We start from the raw sequence: 12,174 nt of genomic DNA, 5'->3' as shown, positions 1-12,174 counted from the left end.
GGACCACTATTTATTTCAGTGTTCTTCGCTGCAAGGCCTGTAAGCCAGTGGCGGCTCCCATGGACCCTAAGTGTGGCTTTCTGTCGATCGCGCTCTCTGGCAGCGCAGTGGGGCTGTAGCTAAGGCAGGCTCCCAGCCTACTGTGGCTCCACACCACTCCCGGAAGTGGTCAGCATGCCCCCCCGGCCCCGGGAGGAAAGTAGGGGAACAGAGGTCTCAGCGTGCTGTTCCTGCCTGCAAGCACTGCCCCCCAGAGCTCCCATTGGTCAGGAATGGGGAACTGTGGCCAATGAGAGTTGTGGGGATGGTGCTTGCAGAAAGGGGCAGCCCCCAGAGCCACGTGGGCCGCAGGGGCGCATTGGCCCCTTCCAAGAGTGGCATGGGGCTGGGGCCCCCCCAAAGTAAGTGCTGCCACTTCAGTGGGCAGGTTCTGAATAGCTCTTCTGCCACCCAACCTGTAGCCTCCCAGAGCCATCCCCCAATACCCTCTCCTGCACCCCAAGCCCTTGCCCCAGCCCTGAGCCCCCTCCCAGAGCCAGTCCTCCATACCTCCTCCTGCACCCCAAGCAATATTACCAATAACGGTAATATTACCATATCAACCAACAAAGAACTCGGAATGTTCGACTGCCTGTGTCGGGTTGATGTGGCTCTCACATTGAAGGTTTTTTTTGCCAAAGTGGCCCCCTCTTCAAAAAATAATGAAGAGCACTGATCTGTTTTTTTGACGAATATTATCTCAGGGAATGTCTTCACTACAGAGCTAAATTGGCACTGCTGCAATTGCAGCAGTGGCATCGATTTAGCATGTCTGGTGAACATGTGCTAAATCGATGGGAGAGCGCTTACCCGTCGATTTCTGTACTCCACCTTCCCAAGAAGTATAAGGTAAATCAGTGGGACACAGCGCAGTGTGGACACTGCAGTAAGTGGAACTAGCTACGTCGACTTCAGTACCGTTATTCACGTAACTGGAGTAGCGTGCTTAGATCGATTTACCGCGGTAGTGTAGACTAGGCTTCATTGATTCCTTGTGCTATCCACCTGTTGTTTCTTGTCTTGTACATAGATTGGAAGGTCTTTGAGGGCAAGAATGGTCTTTTAGTCTGTCCGTACAACACCTAACACAATGAGCTCTTGGTCCATGACTATGGCTCTAAGGCTTTATGGTAATACAAATTATTATTATTCATGAAATCATAGAAATGTAGGGCTGGGAGGGGACCTTGAGAGGTCATAATAAATAGTCCTGCCAAGTCAAGATAGGTAAATGGCAGGCACAGACTCCAATGCAATTCTTTTCTCAGAATCATGGATGTGTAGGACTGGATGGACTTCAGTAGCTCATCTCATCCAGTCCCCTGCACTCAAGGCATGACTAAGTAATAACTAGCCAATTCCTGACAGGTGTTTGTCTAATCTGTTCTTAAAGAAAACTTCTGGCGACAGAGATTCCACAACCTCACTAGGCAATTTGTTCAGTGCCTGACTACCCTCACAGTTGGGAAGTTTTTCCCTTGCTGCAATTTAAGCCCATTGCTTCTTGTCCTATCCTCAGAGGTTAGTGAGAACAATTTTTCACCCTCCTCCTTGTAACAACATTTTATGTACTTGAAAACGGTTAGGTCCTCCTCTTCCCACTCCCCCACAGTCTTCTCTTTTGCAGACTAAACAAACCCAATTTTTTTCAGTCTTTCCTCACAGGCCATGTTTTCTAGACCTTTAATGATTTTTGTTCCTCTTCCTCTGGCCTTTCTCCAATTTGTCCACATCTTTCCTGAAATGTGGTGCTCAGAATTGGAATACTCCAGTTGAGACCTTATCAGTGTGGAGTAGAGTGAAAAAATTACTACTTGTGTCTTGCTTACAACACTCCTGTTGGCACATCCCAGAATGCTATTTACATTTTTTTGCAACAGTGTTACACTATTGACTCATATTTAGCTTGTGATCCATTATAACCCCCAGATCCCTTTCCTCAGTTCTCCTTCCTAGGCAGTCATTGCCCATTTTGTATGTGTGCAATTGATAGTTCCTTCCTAAGTGGAGTACACACACTGGGAGACAGCAGCCCAGGATAGGGATAACTGGCCATGGCTTGTCAGAGCGGGAATGTCCACTTTTGAGGAAAATCGCCTTGCCCTAGTTGCAGAAAAACACCAGAAAAGAACGCAGCAATCATGGCCCAACCCTGTCTTCTCACACCACCTGCAACGTCTGCCAGCGACCCTGTGGCTCAAGGGTCGGGCTCCTCAGTCATGAAAAATAAAACCCGTGAAAAAGATCATCCTCGAGGGATCGCCGATGACTTTGCATTTGTCTTTATTGAATTTCATCCTGTTTGCTTCAGGCCATTTCTCCAGTTTGCCCAGATCATTTGGAATTTAAATCCTATTCTCTAAAGCACTTGCAACCCCTCCCAGCTTGGCATCATCCACAAACTTTATAAGTGTTCTCTCTGTGCCATTATCTAAATCATTTATGAAGATGTTGAACAGAACTGGACCCAGTACCAATCCCTGCAGGACCCCACTAGATATGTCTTTCCAGCTTGACTGTGAGCCACTGATAACTACTCTCTGGGAATGGTTTTCCAGCTAGTTATGCACCCACATTATAGTAGCTTCATCTAGGCTATATTTCCCTAGTTTGTCTATGAGGAAGTTTTGTGGGACAGTCTCAAAAACCTTACTAAAGTCAAGATATTCCACATCTGCTGCTTCCCCTCTATCCATAAGGCTTGTTACCCTGTCAAAGAAAGCCATTAAGTTGCTTTGACATCATTTGTTCTTAAGAAATCCATGCTGACTGTTACTTATCTTATTATCGTCTAGGAATTTGCAAATTGATGACTTGATTATTTGCTCCATTATCTTTCTGGGTACTGAAGTTAAACTGACTGGTCTGTAATTCCTCTGGTTGTCCTTATTCCTCTTTTTACAGATTGATGCTTTATTTGCCCATCTTAATGATTATCTTCGAAAACTCATGGCATGGCTCAGATATCTCCTCAGTCAGCTCCTTGAGTATTCTAGGATATAGTTTATTGCAATTCTAAACGTCGAGCACCTTGTTCACAAAGGGGAATGTAATCTAGATTCTGCCTTTGTGAGAAACATTGGCTGGTGCAGATTTAAAAATGTGAATACGCTTTATTTTGGTATAGCTCAGACTACAATTATTTTGCTAGTCGAACAAGTAAGGATGATGCTGAACTAATGAGTGAAGTCTTTAAAAAAGATTTTAAAAGGACTTCAGAATTAGAAACAGAAGTTTTCTGTTTATCTGCAAGTACAGGTGGCAGCAGTAAACTTCCTTCAGGCTGTACAGTTGGCCTGAACTCTGCATCTTCCATCCCAAAGCCAGGATGAAAGTGAACAATAATTCTCTGTCCACTTAATAGACATGCTTGAATCTTGTGAAGTCATGGTTTTACATGGCAACATTTATAATTTGAATCACTGGGGTGTCAGAATACATCTCATTTGAAACACTTCATGTTTTGCCCACAAATGTATGTTAATTTACTATGAAATGGAGAGTAGGAAAATAAACTTAATTTTCAGTACAAGGTATTTGTTTTGAATTTTGTGTACATTGCATTGGAAATCATAGCTAAGAAGGGTTTGTGTGTATGTATTTTTTATGTTTGAACAACTGACAAATACACATTCCATTGTCTCAGTTGTTGGTGCCACATTTTAGCAGCCTTTTTCAACTAAACAAATCAGAATTTCAGGGTGGAGGTATCAAGCCAGCCTTTAGCTTATATGAAAAAACTACATGCACTTAGTATTTAGAGCTAGTACTTTCTTCATTACACAACTCTGAAAAAACTACTTGTTGAAAAGGTTTTTTTAAACCCTTTACATTTTAAGTATAGCCATTTACCGTCCTCAAGTACAGTATACATAGCTGAGCTAGCTGGAATACATGACAAATGTTTTTTCTATTGCTCTTCAAGGGGTTTTGCCTCTACAATCATCCTCCTTTTATGGTAGCAGGTCCTCATCAAAGGACTTCTCCACTGGCAATTCCAACCTGGACAGGTAGGCATGACTCTATAGTGTTCTGTCTACAGGACAAAGAGCTGTTTTTCAGGAAATTAGGCATTTGAATTTTTGTGTGTTTACCAAATAGTATGCATATTTTATTCATGAAAACAATTGCATTTCATTTTTTCTGAAATAAATAATGCAGGATTGCTGAAACTCTAGTTTTGTACTAGACTTGGGTTGTCGTGTGGTCTATATGCATATTGGGCTAGATGGGCTTCCTAAAAATATCTAAATTTGCACGTTGTAAGATTTCATCAAGAAAAGCATGGGTTGTATTAAAGTTGTGTACAACATACCTCTCTGTTGAGAAGCTCTGCTGTTGAAGGGAGCTTTGCTGGTGCTGGGTATAGGAGTCACTGTGTCAGTGAAGAACAGAGCCCCACATTCAATTCTATGGGCTTGATTGTTTCACACCATGTTTCTTGAGGGATTTGGAAGAATCTGGAATCAAAACCAAACTGCAAGGAAAAGAGTGGATGGTTTAATGGTCTGTGTCACATTTAAAATATCTGAACTCTAGAATCCCAGGTTCAAATCCCAGTGAGATTACATCTACCTGGGAAGGATGAAGGCTGATTCAGTTATTTTTATAAGTAGTAGCTGTATTCCAGTAGTGCCAGATTGGGGCCACATTGTGCTAGGCAGGCACCAGAGAGATACAGTCCTTGCCCCAAAGAGTTTCATATTAGACCAGACAAAGGGTAAGGAGAGAGGAAATATTATCCATAGTCTAGAGATAAGGAACTGAGGACTTGTCCAGGGCTCACCTGGGAAGTTAATGGCAGAGCCATAAATTCAAACTAGATCTCCTGAGTTGTGGTCTAGTCATGCCTTAACCGTAAGACCATCCTTCCCAGAGTTTACTGTGTGGGGATTTGTCCAATGGTACTTTAAAAACCAAAGACTTGTCTGCTGTGGGGTTTGGTGGGTGTTCTGGGCCACTGTTTCCCCTTCCCATATGTAGCCCACTATTTTGCAGTGCAGTGTGCACCCGCTGTCTGCCTGGCTGCTACACTTCATTACAGAGACGGCACCATTTTATTAGTGAAGCGATTCCTTTATGTGAGTCCTGTTTTGAGATTCTTCAAGACATAATCTACTAAAGGTAGACTAGGACAGCCTTCTCTCCTCCAGCTCAATCCCATTTAAATTGCCATGAGTAAATAGGCAGCAGGTTGGCATGTGCAAGGGATAAGGCTGATCTGATTGTCATTTTTGTCATGGGCTATAATTGTTGTCTTGAAAGAACAGTGCAGTCAAAAACTTACATTTTATGCGCCTCCCCCCCACACTTCTTTTTTTTTGCACTGTAGGTCTAGCATATCAAGTCAGACACCCTCAGCCAAAAGAAGCCTGGGGTTTCTCTCTCAGCCAGCCCCACTCTCTGTTAAAAAAATGAGATCTAATCAAGACTACACAGGATGGAACAAACCTCGAGTGCCCCTTTCTAGCCACCCACAGCAACAGCTACAAGGGTAAGTTTTAGCTACTTTGATATCAGACTTTTTTTCCCTGTCATCTGAATGTGAGCAGACTGAAGTGTACTAATTACATAGAAACGAATTCAAGACCTGGCTCTGAAATGAGTGAGAATTGTGCCTGAGTAAGGAGCCCTTTTCCCAATTTGGGAAAAGAAAAATGTTTGCTAAAATGCTAACCTGAGAACTTAGTAGTTGATATAGGGAAAGGAATAAGCTTGTTTGAAAATTATTCTCTGTACCAAATGAGCAATCACAGTATTTTTAAATTTAGATTGTAGAAATACGCATAGATGCTTTCCAGATATACAAGATGACTAATGGGTTGCCAGCTTTCTGTCTAGGGGTGCAGGTTCTGGGCTGGGGCTGGGGATGAGGGGTTTGGAGTGTGGGAGGGGGCTCAGGGCTTGGTCAGGAGGTTGGGGTGCGGAGGGGGGTTAGGGCTCTGGCTGGGAGTGTGGGCTCTGGGATGGGGCCAGGGATGAGGGGTTTGGAGAGCAGGGGGTTGGGGTGCAGGAGGGGGTTCGGGGTCCCGGCGGTGGTTACTGTGGCTCTGAGGAAGTGGCCGCCAGGTCCTTGCAGCCCCATGGCACATGGGCAGACAGGGAGGCTCCGTGTGCTGCCCTCATGCCTGCAGATGCCGCCCCCACAGCTCCCATTGGTCATGATTCCTGACCAATGGGAGCTGTGGGGGCAGCGCCACGGAGCCTCCCAACTGCCCATACACCTACTGGTCTCAAGGACCTGGCGGCCACTTCCAGGAGTCACATGGAGCCTGCCTTAGCCCCAGGCCCTGCTGTGCCGCCGACTGGATTTTTAATGACCCGGTCGGCAGTGCTGACCGGAGCTGCCAGGGTCACTTTTCGACCAAGTGTTCCAGTCGGAAACCAGACGCCTGGGAACCCTACTAATGGTCTAGGAGGGAAGAGCTATGTTGGAGCAGTCGGGATGGAAAACAGCAAACGCCTTAATAGGTCAATGTTCAATAATATCCTTTGTTGTTCTTTTCAGATTTTCAAACTTGGGAAATACCTGTTACATGAATGCCATTTTACAGTCCTTGTTTTCAATTCAGTCGTTTGCTAATGATTTGCTTAAGCAGGGTATCCCTTGGAAAAAAATTCCACTCAATGCACTTATCAGGTAAACTTCATTGGCTTGGGTGGGATATTTTCTTTTTTGACATTAACTTTATTTAAGAACATAAGAATGGCCATTCTGGGTCAGACCAAAGGTCCATCCAGCCCAGTATCCTGTCTTTCGACAGTTGCCAATGCCAGGTGCCCCAGAGGGAATGAACAGAACAGGGAATCATCCAGTGATCCATCCCCTGTCACCCATTCCCATCTTCTGGCAAACAGAGGCTAGGGACACCATCCCTGCCCATCCTGGCTAATAGCCATTGATGGACCTATCCTCCAGGAACTTATTTGGTTTTTTTTTGAACCCTTTCATAGTCTTGGCCTTCACAACATCCTCTGGCAAGGAGTTCCACAGGTTGACAGTGCGCTGTGTGAAAAAATACTTGTTTTTGTTTGTTTTAAACCTGCTGCCTATTAATTTCATTAGGTGACCCCTAGTTCTTGTGTTATGAGGAGGAGTAAATAACACTTCCTTATCTACTTTCTCCACACCTGTCATGATTTTATAGACCTCTATCATATCCCCCCATGTCATCTCTTTTCCAAGCTGAAAAGTCCCAGTCTTATTAATCTTTCCTCATACAGAAGTCGTTCCATACCCAGAAATTCCTATTTTAATCTATCTGCAAACTGGACCTTGGGGTGAATTTGTAGGACATGATGCTTGAGTATAGGCATGTAGGAGTTGGTTGTGCCTTGAACCCTAGTAGCTGTTGTATCTTTCTTGAGCTCCTTGAACCCCTCCTGCACTGTTTGGACTTGGCAGTTCTATATGCCATTTGAAATGTCCTCTTGCTAGGATTTGCAATAAGACCTCTGTTTGGATCTATGATATCAGTCATAGAATAAGCATGTTGTGGACACTTTGTCTAATGTTACTGTCAGGTTTGCAGATAGAGTAAAATAGGAATTTCTGAAGACCATCCTTGTGCTCTCAGCTAAGTCCTGTTCTTTCAGCGGTCTGTCAAATGGGCCATTGTGCATATTTTTCCTGTTGTAGTTGTATAAATGCACTGTAAAGCTGCACTAAAGATGGCGCCCTATCTCCTTACAGGCAAACTAGGTAGATAGCGCTTGTGACCCATTATAATAGGATCTTCTGATGGAGGGCCATGTGTGATTGTGTGTGGAGGTACAACAGGACTGACGTGAATGCTTCATAGTGCCTGTCTTGACTTCTGTTGCTTTGTTTCAGGCAATTTATCCAATTCTTTTGTTAACTAATTGTTAGTTTTCTTTCCTTTTTCATATGTCACTTGCATGTATATGTTATGAAATTAACTGGATCACATTAACTGGAGATAGAGAGGATCACCTGATTATTAATAAACCAACAACAATGGTATATCTGAGTTAAAAGAAACTTTTGTCTTGCCAGATTTCTTCAGCTTCTTGTTATGTAAAGGAATGAAGCTGTATGTTGCAACTTCTTGTATTGCAAAAAGAAATAAGACTTGCAACTGGATGGAGCGTAATTTACAAAAGTGTTTATTGGCCATAAGAATTAGGGTTAATTATTTATCTGCTTATTTTAATGGGATGTTATTTCATAACATATTTTACATAACACATTTTTATGATGTGCTTTTTACATTGGAGGAGTTTTTAAATGCAGAGTCCCATTGAAATGATGGCATCAGGAGTTAAGTTTTAAAACACTTGGAATCTAAGGGGCCGGGAACAGTTTGTGAAGTGTTGTACAAGTTGAATCCCTCTGCCTCATCCCCTAATGGAAAACAGACTTGGCAAATGATTTTAGAGAGACATCTTCAGGTTTTACACTACCTACCATAAGATTTGGAAAGCCAGCCAACCAACCTCACTGCATTTATTTCTCCAGACGCTTTGCCCATCTGCTTGCTAAAAAGGATGTTTGCAGCCCTGAGGTAAAGAGAGAGCTGCTCAAGAAAGTGAAAAGTGCCATTTCAGCTACTGCAGAGAGATTCTCGGGTTACATGCAGAATGTAAGTGCTCTCTCTTGTACAAACTGCTCCTATGCTTTGTGTGCTAGCTCAGCAGTAGTCAGTTTGACTTGGTCTGTGCCCATTGGAGTCAAGTTGAGACTGATGGAGCTGTGAAGCAGGTTGAGCACTCACTGCTGCAGCACCTCCTGCTGGCCTCCAGGAATTAGCTTGATTCCAGCACTCTGAGCACCCCCTGCTGGCCCTTGTCTCTCCTGCCTCAAGCCCCCAGGTGCCTCCCGGACCCCGGTGCCTTTTACTTTGGGGTTCTGCCCACAGCAGTACCCCACACTCTAGGTGTCCCCTCCCAGGGGAACCCCCAACCCCCATGTCCACCTGGCCTCAGTGGCTACTGCCAGTCATCGTCTAGCCTCCACTCCCTGGGGCAGACTGCAGTCTGTAATGGCCACTCATCGCTGGTCACCTGCTTCTGCCTATCCCCGGGCTGCACCTCTGCAGCCCCAATACCCCCTTAGGTCTTAACAAGGCCTCCACCTGGGGAGCTGCCAGGCTGGAGCTCCCCAGCTCCTCTTGCCCTTCCCCAGCACGGCTCTGCTACTGGTACCCTGCGTTCCCAGGCAGCCAGGTCCTTCCCACTCCAAGTCTGGAGTGAGACTCACCATCTCCTGCCTCACAGCCCCTCTCATCAGGGCCAGTTGTGTCCTGATTGAGCTGGCCACACCTGGGGCCAGCTACTCAGCCAGCCTCCCTCAGCTGCTCTTAATCCCTGTTCTAATTGGATCCCAGCCGCAGCCCGCCCTCCATCCATCCACACACCCCCTCCCCAAGTATAGTAGAGAGATAGAAAGCAGGATATGCAGATAGTCATTCTAATCTAAAGAATTTACACCGTTTCTAGGATGCACATGAGTTTTTGAGCCAGTGTTTGGATCAGCTGAAGGAGGACATGGAAAAGTTAAACAAAACTTGGAAGAGTGAGCCAGTGTCTGGTGAAGATTACTCACCAGGACGGGCCTCTGATGACATCTCGGCCACTAAAGTTTACACTTGTCCAGTTATCACTAACTTAGAGTTCGAGGTTCAACATTCTATCATATGTAAAATGTAAGTATTTTTGAGAGAGGCAATACTTTTGAAGACTAAGTAGTAAAAGTTCTGCAGATGGAAGGAAAGTATTTTCATATTCTGTGATCTCATTCATCCACAGCCCAACTTCCACATGTAGTACTAAGCTGTTTCCTTCTTTTCCTACATATGATGTAAGCAGAAATGAAAACTCTCCAAATGCGTAAAACTGTCTGCACAGGAAGATTGTGTAGTCACAGGGTAAACCCTCACACCACACTGCTCTTTACTGTAACATATTCGCCGAGCAGCCTGCTAGTTTTTAAATCTTTTTGCAAAAGAAGCCTTAGTTTCAGTGTAGGTGCTTTCGTTTTTGCTTTCCTATCCATACCCACTAGACAAGATAAGGGCTTTACATCAGGATAGGGCTTGTTCCCAGAAGTGGGCAGGCCAAGTTTTCTCTGTCATTCTCCCAGTGGTTTCTTCCAGGGAATGGCAGCTTTCCTGTGGCTCCATAAGGAGCTATGCCAGTGGAGGCTACACAAGGATGTGTTAAGTAAGCACATCGTCCTGCTCATTCACCTCTATGGCCAATGCCACATACATTTGGTACTGTGCTGGTGTTAATCATGTCATCATTCTAGAAAACTGTTGTTGATATGTGTGTCACATGCTGTGCCCTTAAAAGTTGTATGATATTACTTGGGTCCAGTTTTTATATCCTGAAATGAAATTAAGGTTTTCAAAGGTGTGAAATATTAGTATTTCATTTTTTTAAAAAATCAGATTTCCTTTCGCTCCCTCGTGGTGTTGGGCTGACGCCTTTCCTCCTGAGAGGGTTAATGCAGATTGGAGGGTTTTCAGCTATACCACCAGGCCTGTTGACTTTCCCACATGACAGATCCCTTGGCCACTCCAAAGTACTTCTTAGAGTTTGGGTTCATGTTTGCTCTCAAACTGTTACTCACAGGAAATCTTTCTTTAAATCATGAAAATACCAAACCCAAGTCCCAAAATTAAAGCGTAAATTCAGTCAGTGAGAGACTTTATCAGCTTGATGAGTTAAAATGGGCTCGGTATGTCCACATGCATAAAGTTACTGTGACATAAACCATATAAACTCTGATGATTTCCCAGCATACGTACAGGCAAAATCACATGTGCTTTTTTATCATAGGTGTGCTGAAACAGTCACTAAACGGGAACAGTTTAATGATCTTTCCATTGATCTTCCCCGAAGAAAGAAATTACTTCCTTCACGATCCATCCAGGATTCCCTTGATCTCTTTTTCAGGGTACATAATGCTTATTTATTACTATTCATTCATTCATCCATCTCTCTCTCTCTTTCTTACGTCACATCAATATATATTAAGAGTAACAGAATTCAGTTTTGTATAGACACAAACTGATCCTCACAATGCTCCTGGGATGTACATGTTTTACTGTTTCTTAAATAGGGAGATTGAGGCACAGAAGAATTATGTAAATCCTAGAGACGGGTCCACCTCAGATGGGATTAGAACTCAGAAATTGTTGGTTCTCAGTCCTGTGCTAGGGTGGTTGGATGACTAGTCTCTTTCTTTAAATCAGAACAGAAGCCATATATATCTGTTTAATTAAAAAAATAGATGTTGTATTTGAAATATCTAGATGCATACACAGTAAATAGACCTCCAACACGAGCTTGTTCAAAACTGGAGATAAATATTTCCTGTACAATTCACAGTATTGCATTTTGTTAGGAGTCCCCTGTGAAATCAAACTGATCAGAAGTAAGATTTTTTTAATCAGTGAAATCTGCCACGGTCCCTTTTATATACATTGGTCTTCATTGTATTTTGATACACTGATTGGAAACACGGACTTATCCTTTCTAAGGCTGAACAGTAAGCCCATTGCTTATGCTTGAGGTATAGACTCCATCCTTAGTAGATGAATAGTGGCGTGGTTTGATCGCTGACTTACAGAAATGAATTCTATAAACAGTGGCCAATGTCTCAATATTGCTGTTGTATGCATACTCCTCGCACAATGCTTTTCATCTCCTCTAGCTGTCTCTGCTTGGAAATTCTGTTTAACTGTGATACATCAGTAATGATCTCAGAGGCAGAGGGCCTTTCAAGAGAAAAAAAATAGCTTTGGACTAGGGATGTGGAGAATTAAATGTTGTCCAGTGAGGGCTCTGTAAAGCTACGTGGTAGCTGTTTCTGAGAGGAAAAGCTGCAGGTCTTGCAAAACTACTGTCCCTTCATTTTGAGTACTGATGTTCCTTTACCCTCTCTATTTTCTAGTTCTATGTATCAGATTTGGAAAAAGCGATTTCTCCCTAACTAATTCCACCTGTCTTAACTGCCAGATCTTCAGCTGTAAGCTTATTTCTTGTTCTCTTATCTGATTCATTTTTTGGTATGTCATATTGAAGTAATAAGTCAATTAAGAAATAGATGAGTGCCCTCTTCAGAGAAACACTGGACTGAAAAAGGCCATCTGCTTTCAATAAATATCT

General features: G+C 43.6%; 1 protein-coding gene across 4 annotated transcripts in view; it reads left to right on the top strand.

Moving 5' to 3' along the window:
• USP37 (ubiquitin specific peptidase 37) overlaps positions 1 to 12,174 on the top strand; it is a 54,297-nt gene that overhangs the window by 14,602 nt on the left and 27,521 nt on the right. For all 4 annotated transcript variants that reach the window (XM_039494204.1, XM_039494205.1, XM_039494207.1 and 1 more), the window contains exons 8-13: positions 3,965 to 4,049; positions 5,372 to 5,533; positions 6,548 to 6,679; positions 8,519 to 8,642; positions 9,499 to 9,704; positions 10,843 to 10,960. In XM_039494204.1, the coding sequence (XP_039350138.1) occupies positions 3,965 to 4,049; positions 5,372 to 5,533; positions 6,548 to 6,679; positions 8,519 to 8,642; positions 9,499 to 9,704; positions 10,843 to 10,960 (827 nt within the window). The remainder of the gene's footprint in view (positions 1 to 3,964; positions 4,050 to 5,371; positions 5,534 to 6,547; positions 6,680 to 8,518; positions 8,643 to 9,498; positions 9,705 to 10,842; positions 10,961 to 12,174) is intronic.

Source organism: Mauremys reevesii, linkage group 11, assembly GCF_016161935.1.
Source record: "Mauremys reevesii isolate NIE-2019 linkage group 11, ASM1616193v1, whole genome shotgun sequence".
Classification (NCBI taxonomy): Eukaryota; Metazoa; Chordata; order Testudines; family Geoemydidae; genus Mauremys; species Mauremys reevesii.
Note: the sequence above shows the minus strand (reverse complement) of the source record. Positions and strands in the feature narration are given on the sequence as shown.